The following is a 16,859-nucleotide window of genomic DNA, read 5'->3' on the forward strand; positions in this document are numbered from 1 at the left end:
ATGCATGTTGAGATGAACCCGTGTGTACAAAGCTTCTTTGCGAATGGGACCTCAAATGAGGTTGTGGGCGGGGCCAGAAGATGCAGACCTGCCTTAAATGAGCATTGGTGCAACACAAAGGGGTACAGTGGTACCTCAGGTTACATACGCTTCAGGTTACATACGCTTCAGGTTACAGGCTCCGCTAACCCAGAAATAGTACCTCGGGTTAAGAACTTTGCTTCAGGATGAGAACAGAAATCACGCGGAAGCAGCGGGAGGCCCCATTAGCTAAAGTGGTGCTTCAGGTTAAGAACAGTTTCAGGTTAAGAATGGACCTCTGGAACGAATTAAGTACGTAACCAGAGGTACCACTGTATTCAGTATGAATAGCAGCCTTTCTTACAGGACTGTTGCACAGATTGCTGTTGCACAGGTCTCCAGTTCAGTGCAAAACATTCCAAATTCATGCCAAGTGCAGTAAATTATGCCCCTTTACAGGATACTCCATTGCTTTTTAACACACAGGTCCCTGTCCCACAAACTCAACATACCATTGGCCACCATGCACAATTACTTCTCATCCACCCGCCTTATTTTTTTTTTTTGCCTCTTCATTTTCCTCCTCCTACAAAATTTCAGGTTCTTCTGAGCTTGGTTTGCTATTAGAGGGAGTAAATGGGGATGGAGGGGACCGCGAGGGTCATCTAGTCCAACCCCCTGCAGTGCAGGTATCTTTTGCCCAATATGGTGCTTGAACCCACAGCCCTGAGAATGTCTCATGAGCTAGGATCACTGAAGGTGAGTGAGTAGCTTACTTGAGGCCACCGACTTGTGTGAGAGTGAGATTTGATCCAGGGATTTCCTGGTTCACAGTACCTGGTACGCTAGAGCAGCTCTGTCTTCCTAAGAATCAACATCTGCTCTGCATCTTTAGTGATGATCAATTAAGATGGTTTGGAGCCTCCCCCAATCTGATAATGCCATTTCCCTTAATTTAGTGCATTTTTATCTTATTTTCACGAACAGATTCAAATCTATTAATAATAAACCAAACAGAGGTTGTAGTCAAGCAGAAACGTATGGCCATGAAATATACCTAAGAATTATACACAAAAACAAATTATATGTTACAATGCAATAAAAAACTATTATTGATTAAATGTGGTCACTGATCAATGCACTTTTATGCACACTTTGCCCTGATATGTACATCTTTGTAGAAACATTTTGGTTGGAGAACTGCATCACAAAATTACATTAAGTGCAACTAACAAGGGGCAACTTTGGTTACGGTTCACATATTGTTACGGAGAGTCCTAATTTGTCTTTAAAGGAGAATCAAACTGCATTCCTACCCCAGTACTTGGGTCCTACAGAAAAATCTCTCTTCACCTTCACTGCAGGTAGGAAGAAGGATTTGCAGATACAGATACTTTTTAAAAAACGAAACACCTTCCATATATATATATATATATATTTGCTTTCGTAGATTTTCACGGGTACAGGAATGCAGGTTTTGGTGTCTTCGGGTGTCTTCCCGTGTAAGAGTCGGGGTGTCTGTGCGACGTTTCGACGAGGTCTCACTCGTCATCTTCAGGCTGGTGCTTTCGGCTTCTTGTTACTGGAACAGAGCAGAGTCTGGTGTTTGAGTTCCTATAAATACTGTTGAGGGGTGTGGTGTATAGCCTCCAACGTTCTGGGCAGAGAGGAAGTTCCTAGATTAGTGTGCCTTTTCTTCTTTTGTTCCTTAATTACTTGAGGGATATCTTGGGTGATTTCATGAGTGATATTCTGAATATCACTGGGTGGGTCATTAAGTGTAGATTAGTTGCTAAAGCTTTCGTGTCTTGACCTCTTGAGCTTGTGAAGAGTTTTTTGAAGAGCACAGCCATCTTCTCAGAAAAACTCTTCACAAGCTCAAGAGGTCAAGACACGAAAGCTTTAGCAACTAATCTACACTTAATGACCCACCCAGTGATATTCAGAATATCACTCATGAAATCACCCAAGATATCCCTCAAGTAATTAAGGAACAAAAGAAGAAAAGGCACACTAATCTAGGAACTTCCTCTCTGCCCAGAACGTTGGAGGCTATACACCACACCCCTCAACAGTATTTATAGGAACTCAAACACCAGACTCTGCTCTGTTCCAGTAACAAGAAGCCGAAAGCACCAGCCTGAAGATGACGAGTGAGACCTCGTCGAAACGTCGCACAGACACCCCGACTCTTACACGGGAAGACACCCGAAGACACCAAAACCTGCATATATATATATATATATATATATATATATATAATTTTAAAAAATCATCTGGAATTTTCTTGATAGTGACATTTGAGAGCATAAAACGCAAACAAACAGATCAGATACCTTTGAAACATACATCTCTTATTGCCTAAAGCTGCCATTGTTTGCAGTGCCTCTTTTCCACTCCAACCCCCCGAAGGAAGAAGAGGGATTGAGGGGTGGGGGAAGAGAGAGAGAGAGAGAGAGAGAGAGACTTAACACTGTTGTAGGGGAAATAAGATTTCCTTCTAAAACAGCCTGTTCCCTATTTAATGAAGAGGTTTAATTTGCCCTTTTTGCAAGCAACTTCCAAACAACATGCAAGTCCCATTAATCTCAACAGGAGTTCTGTGCATAGATCAAGGGTAGCATATGCCTCTCAATTTATGGGCTAACACAAAGCATGAGTATCTTTATAACAGTCTAAGGTTGAAAAAATGGAGCAGATTAATCCTTGAAGGCTTTTGCTTTCAATGGAGTGTGTTTGTGTGTGCATATGCACGCATTTGGACAATTTTATATAGAAACTTGTGTGCTCCTGTCATCATGGCACTGGCTGTTTTATTTTTTTTAGAACGAGGGGGAAAGGGGAGAGCTCTGAAAAGTCTTCATTTCAGCAAAGAGATTTATCTTCATCGTGGATTTCATAAAAACTGGTTTCATTCATTTCCGCTTATCTAACTCTTCTGACATCAGCTTCCTATCTAGCTATCTGAAGCCCTCTTGTTCTGGGAGCTTCTGTCTTTGGTCCTTCTGTTTGGCTTTATTATGTCCGCATCAGTGTATCATTGACTAACTCATGAATCCATCAATTGTTTTCTTTTTGTTAGCACAGTATTCGCAAAAGGAGCAGTTGAAATTCATTTCCAAGGCAAAAAACAAAACAAAAAAAGGACTGTGCCGGTGATAAGTCTTTTCCAAAGTGTTAATCTTCAAGGTTGAATCCCCCCCTCCCCGAACTTCCAAAATATAAATAGGTAGAACTGGAGCCTTCACCTAGGGACACAATTAAAGCAACACGAATTCGCAATGAATATTCTCCAGCTTGGGTTATTTATCTTGGGGGGGGTGTCACTGACAAACTCACACTTTGTCAGTGAAATGGGGATTGAGCTTTTAAACAAAACATTGTGCGAAGAGTGTTTTGCTTATTTATTTTCTTACATTTATATCCCATCTTTCTTCCTTCATGGTGCCCAGGGTGGAATGGATGCCGCCTTCAAACCATGTTGTTGTTGTTGTTGTTTAGTCGTTTAGTCGTGTCCGACTCTTCATGACCCCATGGACCAGAGCACACCAGGCACTCCTGCCTTCCACTGCCTCCCGCAATTTGGTCAAACTCATGCTGGTAGCTTCGAGAACACTGTCCAACCATCTCGGCCTCTGTCGTCCCCTTCTCCTTGTGCCCTCAATCTTTCCCAGGGAGTCTTTTCTTCTCATGAGGTGGCCAAAGTATTGGAGCCTCAGCTTCAGGATCTGTCCTTCCAGTGAGCACTCAGGGCTGATTTCCTTCAGAATGGATAGGTTTGATCTTCTTGCAGTCCATGGGACTCTCAAGAGTCTCCTCCAGCACCATAATTCAAAAGCATCAATTCTTCGGCGATCAGCCTTCTTTATGGTCCAGCTCTCACTTCCATACATCACTTCAAACCATACCCTGTTCAATTCCACTATACAGTACTGTATTCCCTGGCTGTTGCTAATTTCCCTCTTGGCTGTTGCTTCCTGCTTGCTGGATTAGTTACGCAGCCAATCACACCCAATCAGGGATCGCACAGTTAACAGAATGACATCACATAGTCAAGCAAGCAAGTGAGGGCAATGCACAGGAATAAGGGAGTGGTCACGCAAGGAGGGATGAGAAGGTGAGGCCTTTTCCCCCGGCATTGCCAAATGTGCAAAACATTTCACTCAGGCTGGTTCCTGGTGCAGCACTGAGTTTTGATGCAGTTCATCAGCCAGCAATTAATAAACAGCTCCTACAGTGTTTACTGAGAATGCACTCAGGCAGCTGTTTAGCAAGTGGTAATTTTCCATGAAGGATATGTAACCATTTGATAAGCCAGCCATACATATTTCCTTGTCAAGTGTTGAGGAGAATTCTACCACATTTTCAGAGTTGATTAGAAATCTGAGAGAACCAGGGAGTGGAGAAATTTTCTACGCAGACCCCTAGCTTACAATGTATCTGCAAGGACACCAGAGTAAGTTACAACTGAGTAAAAGTAAACCAACTTCTGCATTCACTATATGCAACAACACTGATCAGTGTAGTTTGGGTCAGTTTGACCCCAGCCTATCGAATTGCTTATCTTGGCTGTGGCTATTCACGGACACATATGGACCACAGTGAAGAGCTCTCTCTTTCTCCACACTGGAAAATCAGGGCTATTAAGCTCATCCAAGAGCTGCCCTGCCCCATAGAATGGATACCAAGTGTTCCTATAGCTGTTCTTCCTCATATGGCAGATGCAGTGATTCACGTTGCCGAACATGTAACTTAAAGCTGTTGAATGTTGAATACTGCTATTTATATTTGTAGGCCTGCAAAAGGTCAAGACTGCATCCCATTAAACATATCTGGCAGATTCAATTAATTCCATGTTTAGCACAGTGTGGCACTGTGTATGCGTGTTTGCTTTTCAACTGCTAGTATATTAACAGCATGGCAGCTGTGTAGCACATCACATCCATGAGACTGACATGACATCACACATTTTGGTCGCCATGGAAATGAAAAAGAAAACTGAACCAGGTTTTTGCCTAGGCCTGAGGGATGCCTGTAATAGCTGCATGCCAGGGAGATGTTCTTGAAAGACCTTCTTCATCAATAAAGTCACATTTGACAAATTTATCCATGACATGGGGCAATCTAAGAGAGTTTTGGATGTTCTGTCCCATGCATGTAGCCCTGCATAATTCCTGAGGATCTAGGCTTTGGTGAGGGGCAGATGGGTCTCATCAACCTGGGAAGGTAGCCCATCTAGGAGAAGGAAAACTCTGGTCCTTAACCTCTGCTGCCTGCCTTGCAGGACATCTTCGGGAGAAGAAAAGGCTAAGGAGTAAACCCTAAATAAATCGAGAGTGGAGTCCCTAAGGCAACTGAGTGGTGCCTTGTACACCTCCTTACATCAACTCCTGCAGCCAAGCTGGTGCCAAACATATTGCTCTGCTTTCTTTTGGACCACATCAACAAGGCTGAGCAGGGGGGTCTTATTGTCAGGTCAGCCCAGGACCTCCATACATACTGCCCAGGTTTCCACTTCAGGGAAGTCACTTCGGTGCTGCTAATGCAGTGGTTTGACTTCACCCCCAGAGGTGCTCTCCATGGTCTCTCAAGACGGATGCCAACCAGGCCTTGGTGATCTTTTTGGAAGTAAGGGATAAGATTCAGAAGAGTTACATGGTTTTATGTTCAATGCCTGCACTACTGCAGTAGAGTTTTGACACTTAGTCCTACTTGATGGGAACTGCAGTCCAAAATTCCTGTTGGGAAAGGCTACTCTTAACATACAAATTAGGATATGCAACTTTCATGCAAATAAGTATCCTTTCCGGGCGATACGTTTACTCTTTTGGGCAAAGCCTAAGCACCAAGAGCTGGACTCCAGGAGGGTTTGGGCTCATCTAGGAGTGACTTGTTTTTCTCAGAATGGGAGAGATTCATTTCTGAGCCCTCCTCTCCTGGATGTTGGCCAAAGCTCTACCCCAAATGTCACTCTTCTTGACTTTGCTGAAATTTGAGCACAGGCGGCACATTCAAGTCTGAACCCTAGATTAATTATACCTATACTGGCAGAATATAGGTGAATGAAAATCTTCTCAGGTTAGAATCTACTGGAATTTCCATCTCCCTCCCTTTTGGAGAATATTTGCTGCTGCTTTTAATCCTTGTGGGGGTTTGAGTATGATGCAGCAGAAGTAAAGCATTTTTAAGTCCCTCCCCCTTTTTTCCAATGGGAGAAGTATACATTTGCTGCCCATTAGCTGTTGAGTCATATGTCATCTGCCTGGACTTTGGGGTTGATGTGCTTTCATCCCTCTTTCATCCTTGTTTTGGGCGGGGAATGGCTAGACAATAGATGCATTGTGTATTTCTTACATATCAGCTCCCTTTCGATGGAAACTTAAAAAACAAAAAAACCCAAATTTGCAGAAAAGCCCAAACACAGTTATTGATGAAATATCTAATTACTATTTCAACTTGGCGCAACTGGGTACGAGAGTGGACAAGCCAAGCCTAATAAAATTAAAATATGCTGAATTCACCATTTGACGGTTTTCTGAACAATATCCCCTACATCCAATAAAAAAAATAAATGAAACTCATAGTTAATTGGTTTCTCATACAGGACAATAAAATTAATGTTTAGGATTTAAATACCATAAACTTCCCCAGGCAGATTTGCTGATGTATCTCTGTTTTTTAGTTCATCACATGTTTCATTGTTTAATGGGGTATCATGTGGGCCGTATAATTATGTCTCATGTACACAAGGTCCGCAGGCATGGCTTAGAAAAGGCTGCTGGCTAATTTCTCATTTAAGTGCTGTCAGATGATGTCCAGGTTGTTAACAATTGCCAAGCCCTAAGGGGGAGAAGATGAAGACAAAAAGATAGATTTAGACTTTTGTGTGTGCACAGCTGACAGAAGTATCGCAGCTAAGTAAGATATGGTGGGTTTAGGTCAGAGGAAGGGAACCTTTTTCATCCCAAGGGACCACATTCTTTTCTAGGTGGCCTTCTGAGGGACCCGTGCTCATGGCAGACAGGTCAAAAGTAGGCAGAGCAATGAATCGTAGAATTGTAGGAAGGGACCCTGAGGGTCATCTAGTCCAACCCCCTGCAAATCTCAAATAAAGCATCCATGACACATGGCTATCCAACCTCTGCTTGCAAACCTCCAAGGAAGGAGAGTCCACCACCTTCAGAGGGAGTCCATTCTATGGTCAGAACAGCTCTTATTGTCAAATATTCTTCCTGATGTTTGTTGGAATCTCCTTTCTTGTAACATGAAGCCATTGGAAGAAAAGAAAAAACAAGCTTGCTCCATCCTCCATGTGACAGCCCTTTAGCTATTTGGAGATAGCTATTGTATCTCCTCTCAGTCTCTTCTTTTCCAAGCTAAGCACACACAGTTCTCTCAACAGTTCCCTTCATAAGTCTTAGTTTCCAGACCCTTGATCATCTTGGTTGCCATCCTCTTCACACCTTCCAGCTTCTCAACATCTTTCCTAAATTGTGGTGCCCAGAACTGGACACAGTATTCCAGGTGTGGTCTGACCAAGGCAGAATAGAGTGGCACTATTACTTCCTTTGATCTGGACACTAGCCATCTGTTGATGCAGATCCTGTACCTTTGTGAGGGACATAGGGGTCTCTTGACAATTTTCAGTACCCTTAACAAACTACAATCCTCAGGATTCTTTGGGGAAAGCCAAGAGTTTTTAAAATGGTCGGTACTGCTTTAAATATAAAGTGCAGAGTGTGTCTTACACGGATAACTAGCAACAATGAAGTGTGCTGTTGCGATGTGGCCCTTTGCAATTTATCTTAAATGTACTTCCCTTCTATTAGCTAGAAAAGAAACAGCGTTCAGAAAGGAAAGCTTATTGTGCCCGTTGAATCAAATGTACCATGACTTTGCATTGTGCTTTCCTAATGAATGTGTACCGTTGTAAGTCTTGTTTCCAAAGACTTTCCTGGGCTAATAATTTCTGTTAGCACATCATTGGGCCATGCACAAATGCTCCAATGATCTTTATTAATGGAGTGGAAAGCTTTTTAAACATTTTGTCATTTAGAAAGGCCAGGAATATATAAGGCAGAGCACATCTGTGTTAACTGCAAAGGCTAGATGTTAACAATTCGGCCCTTTGTTTTCTGCACAAAAATGGAAAGGGTTATCAAGGCAGCCGTTTCTTTATGAAGGCCTGCTTTTGTAGATATATTCAAAGTTAGATTGCAGAAACAGAAGAGCATTTGTTGTGAATATTTCCTGTGCTTTAACAATAAGCCCGTTGCCACAGGGAACCCTGGGAATTGTAGCTCTGTGAGGGGAGTCTCATCACCCTTAGCAAACTACAGTTCCCAGCTGTTGAAGTGGTATAAGAGTTCTTATCAAAATAAAGCTCAAAAGACTTGTCAAAAGGAAACAGCCTCTGGTCTGTGATAACTGTTTCTGAGGGCTTCAGGGCGATTCACTAAGGTTTCTTTGCCATGAGGAATGTGAAATAATTAAGGTGCCACCTATGATCAAGTTTCCACTGAGAAATAAGTTTTGGGTGTTGTTGTTGTTGTTGTTGTTTTAAAAAAAATCAGAGCAATGAGTTGTTATTAACACACTTCTTCCACAAGGCAGCAGAGGAAAAAGTAGCTAGCCTGAAAACACAATCTTCACCAGCCATCTGTCTAAATGGGCTGAGCTCTTGGGACCCTATGAATCTCTTTCAGCAATGCATTTGTGGGATGTGCGGTGCCACTACTGAAAAGGCCGTGTCAGCTGTTCAAGGACCAATCTAAATAACTGGTCATGGTAGCACTTGCATCCAGAGTGAAATTAAACATTCTGAAAGCAACAACAACAACCTGAACACAAATGGTACAAGGTAGAGTTACCAGATGTCCCCGGTTCCTGGGGACAGTCCCTGGATTTGCAAATCTGTCCCCGGACAAATTCCGTCCGCAGAATGTCCCCAGATTTGCAAATCTGTCCCCGGGAAACATGGCAGCGGCAGCCTCAGGAGCCAGCCTGGTAGCGCAGTTGGCTCTGGCTGGCTTCAGGAGCTGCTCGCTGCTTGCTGCCATGGCAGCCGCCATTTTTCCTCACTGGAAGTCCCCATATGTTGTGTCTTGTGCGCAACACATCATATGGGGACTTCCGGAGAGGAAAAGTGGTGGGCACCACAGCAGTGGGCAGTGAGCAGCTCCTGAAACCAACCAGAGCCAACTGTGCTACCAGGCTGGCTCCGGGCTGCTGACTGCTGCTGCTGCTGCCACTGCCAAAGGGGAACCGGGGACGTCCGGCGATACAGATCTCTTGCCCCCTTTCCCCTTTGTTTTGACTAATGGGGGAGGCTTAGGAGTCGTGGGCTGTTGCCCAGTTTTCTAAAAACTCTGCGCATTTATGTTTCACACGGTGCAAAAGAAGGGCTTTGCACCTTGCCTGGCAGAGCAACTGCGCGCCTTGCTCCCCTCCTGGGCAATGGCTGGCCGCTTGTGACTCCCCAGATCTGTCAAAACAAAGGGGGAAGGGGGCAGGAGATCGGGGGAGGCTCTGGAGTCATGGGCGGGCAGCGGCAGTTGCCCAATTTTTTTAAAAAAACTCTGTGCATTTATGTTTCACAGAGTGCGAAAGAAGGGCTTCGCCCCTTTATACAATATGCATGTGTGCTTGGGCCCAGGGTCTTTTGCCTCACCATCCCCACTACTGACTCCCTGTTGCTACTCGGCTTCAAAAAAAAAATGAAATAAAAAAGTGTCCTCGGATTCATTGAAAAAAATCTGGTAACCATAATACAAGGGCTTTCCCATCACATTTTTTCCAACAGCCAGCGCAGGACAGTATTAGATGAAAACGGGGTTTGAGGCACAGATATAAGGGGTGGACTTAGGTAACGATCTTTGGTGCGAGCATAGTGTTCCAGTTACGCAAGTGGAGCTCTGTTTGCATCTCCCAAACACTGGCAATGGGTGTGCTAAGTGTCGATGTTACTAGCCATCCTCTGTTTGGTTGAATTCCTACTTCGGCTCAGCCTGTAGGTTCACCCCCCACCCCCCAATCCAGCATGGCGATCTTATCAAGGTTGCGCTGTTTTCTTTTTCTCCTTTTCTCTCCTTTGTAGATATATTCTCTCTCTCTCTCTCTCTCTCTCTCTCTCTCTCTCTCTGGAAGCTCAGCCCTCTGATCAGTGTGCACTCCCCTCCCCCCCTCCCCATTTCCCTAAATACATCATGAAAAAGGATGAGGTTTCCGCCTTAATTGCCTGTGCCTTTTATTCACATTCCTCTCTCAGCCAGAATTGTGAAGAGTGTTAGTAAAAGGCCTCACAATGGAGCTTTTCATTAGGCCTCTGCGAGGCGCACAAAAGGAGGCTTTTGGAAAGAGTGAATGCAGGAGTTTAATTTGCAGGTGGAGAGTGGATAAAAGGTGCTGACGCCTCTATTATTCTCTTACTTAGGTGACCCTTACCCTGTTCAGCTGATCCCAACAACCATGGCAGCTGCTGCCGCGGCAACCCCCGGCTTAGGTCCTCTCCAACTGCAGGTAAGTCTGGCTACAATGACGGAGGAGGCAAAGGTTAAATAAATATGGAAAGCAGTTTTATCTCCCATTCCAACCCCGCAAAACACACACAATGTGGTTTTCCCTTCTTTCTCTTTTGCGCCCCGCCTTTTTGTGTCTGGCACACACCCCCACACACCCTTTTCATTTACAAATCTACATCTGGAAGTGGCTTTCTTTTCACCTGGGAGAGGGCGGGCTTCAAAAGTGCCATTCCTGCACCCACTCCCCTGGTTTAAAGGAGCTGTGACTTACTGGTAAAGCAGAGGGGACAGAGAGGGATGCTTAGCACCCACTCAGAAGCCTAGTCCTCAGAGCCTTTCATGGTAGTTTGCTTAGGGGGGCAAAAGGAAGCAGTGCTTCGCACGATGAGTCGCTGATTTACAGGATTCGCTGCTGCAAGGTGAGGTGAAGGCCGTTGTTTTCTAAGGAGCTCGGACTCACTCCATCGTTTATAAAGCATGCGGCCTTTCCCTAAAGAATCCTGGGAACCCGAGTTTGTTAGCAGCACTCGGAATTGTAGTTCTGTTTGTCGGTTCCTGAGATTTTTCAAGGGGAAAGTCCTATGGTATAAATGTGGTGAGCATGCAGCTGTACATTAAGGAGGACAGGTCTGTTGATGGCTGTTTGCCACAATACATTTAGAGTCTCCTTTGCTTCACTGACGGGACTCAAGTTTGCATGTGCAGGATTCCAAGGCAGTCTTCCATAGACACACCGGGTCTTCCAGCCATACGCGGACCAGGCACAAAGCCACTTACCTTCAGCAAGGAGGCTACATCATACAACTTCAGACCATGCCCTAGGACCCAGCAAAGGCCATGAGAGCTGTGGATGAGGCATCTGTCTTAGAGGCCATGTGCTTTTGACTACTAGATGCTGGGGCTGAATTAGATAAGCTAGCTACTTATTTTCCCCGTTCCTTCTTTTGGTTTATAAAACTGCCCTTCATCATCCTGATTAAGGGACGGGTTACAACAAAATGCCACGTTTAGCAGGACAAGTCCAGAATGCATTGGGCTAACCAACTACCAGAAGACTTTACACAAATATAAATATACATTTGTAGTGGTTAGAGCATCAGACTAGGACCAGGGAGAATTCAAATCTCCCACATCATGACCTTGGGCCAGTCACCATCCTTCAGCCTATCCCACCTCATAAGCCTGTTGTGAAAATAAAATGGAGTGGGAGAGCAATCCATACAGCCTTTAAAACTCCTTGGAAGAATGGTGGGATATAAGTCTAGATGATGATGATGATGGTGAGTAAATAATAAATAAATTTTCAGGCACACAATTCCCATTATTATTATAATTAAATTTGTATACTGCTCTTCATCCAAAGATCCCAGGGCATTTCACAACAGAAAAATACAAAATGAGAAAACCAAATACATAATAGAACAAAAGCAAGAGATCATAATAATAATAATGAATGAATGAATGAATGAATAAAAATATATCCCGCCCATCTGGCTGGGCTTCCCCAGCCACTCTGGGCGGCTTCCAACAAAATATTAAAATACAGTAATGAATCAAACATTAAAAGCTTCCCTTAAAAAAAGCAAATCAATCCCCCCCATCAAATGCCACAATGTCAATCACCTGACATCACAATTGATTTCACATTTTGCAGTCCCAAAGTCGGGACTTTGGAGCACCTCGCAGGCAGCAAGAAGTTACTGAAACAAAGGTTCTTCCTTCATTTTGGCAGGGGTTTGCATCAAATCCTGCCAAACTGTGCTAGATTTAAGCCCAGCTCAACAGCAGGGGTTAGATCCTGGTGTATTGTCTGCCTGTACCAGTGTGCCAAAGCACAGCCCAAAGGGAACTGCACAGCCACGGTAGAGTTGAACCCTACACCCCTGCCCACCAGCTGACATTACAGACTGATGTCAGCAGATGGACAAGTGGTGTGGCTTTGAGAAAAGGGCATTGCAGGCCAAACCAGAACCCACAGAGGGCCAAGATTGCCTCACACACCAGAGGTTCCCCACCCCTGGCTTAACTGCTGTGATGTCATAGGGAGGCAGGACAGCCTAAGTTTAAGTAACCAATTTATTAATGGGTTTTGTGGACCTCCGTCCTGGAATACCAAAATTCCTTCCAGTAGCACCTTAAAGACCAACTAAGTTAGTTCTTGGTATGAGCTTTTGTGCAATTGCAACTCATTACCAAACTTAAAACCATGGAGAGACCTGGTCTGAACAAAGACATTGGATTCTTATCTCATTATACATGACTAAGCCATTTTTCATCTTCTCACCCCTTGCCTTTTCCTGTAAGACCTATTGCAGTCGTTAAAAGTCGTCAACAGGCTCATCTCAGCTATCTGCCAATCTCCCATTCCCACCACCCTTCTGAGTAATACCCCTCCCCACCTTCTCACTATATAGAAGGGTCTGGCAACTTCTGTTTCAGTGTATCTGAAGAAGTGTGCATGCACACGAAAGCTCATACCAAGAACTAACTTAGTTGGTCTTTAAGGTGCTACTGGAAGGAATTTTTTTTATTTTGACTACCAACACGGTAGACCAACACGGCTACCTATCTGTAACTGGAATACCAAAGTCACTGATAAAGAGTTGTTAAATTAATAGTCTCCTTCATGCTAAAGGTAGCTTTGTGGTACACATTACTCGGGCAGTTTCAGGGCCTTTTTGAAAGCTGTTGGCCCCAGACAGGTAACTGTTGGTTCTTTTAGTCTGTGATTAATTCAGCCACCAGCACGTGATGGTGCCAATTCACAAATCCTTGATGTCATTGTAAAGCATATCATATCGCATTCGTCCATCCTCATTCCTCCTCCTTTGCCATGCAAACTAGTTCAACGATTATTTGGAATCATAACCAAGTGATATTTTCAGAAAATGCTTATATAGCTAACCAACCTTGTGACCTGGATGCATCTTCCAAAACCACACTTTGGCAAACCTAGAAGACACGCTCCCCCCAAAATAGCCAGCTAAATCACAATTCCAGTAGTTTCAACAAGACCTACGGAGAGACCTATGGAGTTAAGTGGATCTGCCTTCTATTGGCTTGTTGCTGGATTTTTGCCTGCTGTCCTGGGACCTGGGGAAGGAGGCCTTTCTGTGCAATAGATGGGGAAAGTCTGGCATGGTGAGAGAGCCTGAGAATCCCTGTGAGCTGAGCGTGTGACATAATATCAGCATAATAAGTCATTCTTAATGAGCAGGCGAGAGGCTGGGAGACAATTGAGATGGATCTCTTCTGCAGTTGAGTCAGCTGAGTGCCAGATAAAGCACTGTCAGTGTGTGTAAGCTTGCAGAGGTTAATATATTCACCTCTTATTGTGCCTTTATATGAAAAGCAACACTGTGGTTTAGCCTCTGATACAAATACTCTGCGCAGCATGAGTATCGTGAGGGCCATAAAAAGCAATGCTGTGGGTGCCTGCCTTCATCCTGGAATGATTTCTGGGGGATAACTTCAATCCTCGTAAAGTGCTGCAAATAGTCACACAAAGATTGGAAAAGAAGCGCCAGGAGGACTCCAGCCAGGGCTAGATTACTAGCAGTGAAGTCAAAGTTTTGTGATCTGAAAGGGCTTTGTTTCCACTGTCTTTTTTTCTTTTTTTGCAAGGGGGGGGGGAGAAAGCTGTCAGTGATAGAAGGAGTGGACAGTAAGCGTCTGTTTTTCAGAACCTGGTTTAGTCATCCAAGGGCCTATGAACTCTGATAAGAAAAAGAAAGGAACCTATAATAGCGGTTAATAGGAAATGGGGGCATTCTGCCAAGGTTGTTGGTTTCATGGCAAGCAAAAATGCAAAACGAAGATTGGGAGCAGAAATCCCTCCCACATGGAAATAGGGGCAGCCCCAGTGAATGTTTACCTGGGATGGATCCAGGGGTATGAACTGGTGGGCAGTGGCGGGCAGTGGGTGGAACCCAGCAAGTCAGGGGGTGGGAGGAGAGGAAGGAGGGAGAGAAATAAATGAAATAAAACAATGCAACTATTAGCCACTTTAACACAGTGTGTCCGATGTGTTAGGTAATGTTGGGGAGAAACTATTCCACTTTCTCTCTTAGGCACCAGAGAAGGAGTTTTTTTATTTTTTTAAAAAAATATATATTCCATGCTTTTTAAGTGTGTTGCTTTAAGTGCGGTGTTGTGACATTTTCTGCTGCTGTGCTAACTGCTGTTTTAACCAAGGTTTATGGCGATGCTTGGTTTTTAGAATTATTTGTTGCATTTGAGCACTTTAAGAAGTTCTAAACCACCCTGGAATCAACAAGAGGTGGTATATACACATTTTTAATTAATAATAGATACTATGTGTATCTATGTTCTATCTATGGCATGCGTGCAAAGTTTCCTCAATAGGCGAAGTAGTGTGGTAAGGTTTATTTGAAGAGCAGTATTGTTGTTGCCTAAACCACAGAGCCTAGGCCTTGCCGATTGGAAGGTCCGCGGTTCAAATCCCCATGATGGGGTGAGCTCCCATTGCTCGGTCCCAGCTCCTACCAACCTAGCAGTTCAAAAGCACGTCAAAATGCAAGTAGATAAATAGGTACCACTCCGTTGGGAAGGTAAACGGCATTTCCGTGCACTGCTCTGGTTCATCAGAAGCCGCTTAGTCATGCTAGCCACATGACCCAAAAGCTGTACGCCGGCTCCCTCGGCCAGTAAATCGAGATGAGCGCCACAACCCCAGAGTCGTCCATGACTGGACCTAACGGTCAGGAGTCCCCTTTACCCCTTTACCTATTGTTGTTAGGTTTATTTCATTTAGGAATCAATTCCCATGGAGCGTCCCAAAGCAATTTACAATATAATTGTAATTGAAATACGGTCAATAAGTTCAGAGCATGCCAAGATACTAAACCAAGTTGAGAGGCAGGTGTTGCAGCTGACTGCATTTCTTCACTTTGGGCATCCTACAAGAGACATTGGCTCATCCACACTTACATTTTGCCCTGCCCTTCCCAGGCACAGGTCTGTGTCTGAGCACTTCCCCTGCCCACCCCTGCTTTCGGAGGAAAACCCGCTCTTTAACGCTGAATTGGAACAAACGGCAATTCGGGTTTTCTGCAGATTGCCGTTTGCAGTCAGCGGTAAACAGTGGGTTTTTCTTGGGGAAAGTGCCAGTGCAAAAAAAAAACACACACCCCAGGACGCTTTAAAGCCCAGACCTGTGTCTAGAAACACAGCACAAAAAGAGTCAGGATGAGGCCATTCACTCATCTGAGGGGCTTCTAGTCCGTGTTTCCTGTCCCTGAGTTAGACTGCAAAACAACTGCTCTGTTCACTGGACACAGTCGGCGCATGGCTTTATAGATTTCAATTACATCTCTTGGAACTTTCAGAAGAAGGCTTTGTACCTGATCTATTTCTCTCTCTCTCTCTTATTACTCCCCTGCCCCCAGTGATGCTCTTTAATCCACCCCACCCCACCCCCAGTCTTTGTGCACTGACAGCAGTAGCGAGGCAGGTTTTTGTAGGAAGGGGATGAAAAGGTGTATTGCCAACATTGTTGCTTCCGTGCTGAGGCTGACACATGCTCTCTGTGTTGAAAGACCCCTGCCAACCCCTGCTTTGAGAGGACATGTGTTTTGAAGCCCTTCCTCTCCTTCTTCTCTCCAGGAGTCCCCCACTGCGATGTCCTACCTGTCACAGTTAGCACTAATTGGTTGCCCTCATTGGCACCGCCTGCCGAGAGGCTAATGACTGGATGAGCAGGTACATTAAACTGCCCTCCCTGTTTGTAGCAGTGCATACTGTACACTGAATGTAACTTGCTTTGCTAGCAGGGTTGGCATTCATACCATCTACCTTTTAACTTCTTTTGACAAGGATAAAGCGGGGACTTTGCTGTCTTTTGTTGCAGCTACGGAGCTAATAGGTCTCATTGTCACTGTCTCCCACGGTGCTTCCAAGGGTGCTGATTGCCTTAACTCACATTGCCAGGGAGGCTGTGTCTTGCGCAGAGTTGCCATCACAGTTCTGCCCAAAGCGAAAAACAAGGGAAGTGAATTTAGAGGTTCCTGCTTGAGCAAAATGCCCAAGGAAGTTTGAGAGGCGTGATCTGCTGGGAGGTGGGTGGGTCCGTACAGCCCCCCACTCCAATGAGGGATGCACCAGACACATGAGTGCAGATTGCTAGCTAAGCTGTATGATGGGTGTTCACTGTCTGGTTGGGTGTATAAGGTTGGTGGAAAACTCTCTGTGCCTTGAGCAAAACTGTTAAGACCTGGGGTGAAAGTTGCTTCTGAGTTTTCTTCCAAAGCAAAATCTGGAGGTTCCTGCTGGAGCCAAGCATCCGAGAGAGTTCTAAGA

At 44.6% G+C, this 16,859-nt stretch overlaps 1 protein-coding gene across 10 annotated transcripts in view; it reads left to right on the forward strand.

The window, feature by feature from the left end:
* SOX5 (SRY-box transcription factor 5) overlaps positions 1-16,859 on the forward strand; it is a 783,822-nt gene that overhangs the window by 647,837 nt on the left and 119,126 nt on the right. For 9 of the 10 annotated variants that reach the window (XM_082238845.1, XM_082238846.1, XM_082238847.1 and 6 more), the window contains one exon: positions 10,454-10,539. In XM_082238845.1, the coding sequence (XP_082094971.1) occupies positions 10,454-10,539 (86 nt within the window). Of the gene's footprint in view, positions 1-4,200; positions 4,478-10,453; positions 10,540-16,859 lie in introns of those variants that run through there. The other variant, XM_082238843.1, reaches the window with a different exon arrangement.

This window comes from Podarcis vaucheri (assembly GCF_965113315.1).
Source record: "Podarcis vaucheri genome assembly, chromosome: 10".
Taxonomy (NCBI): domain Eukaryota; kingdom Metazoa; phylum Chordata; class Lepidosauria; order Squamata; family Lacertidae; genus Podarcis; species Podarcis vaucheri.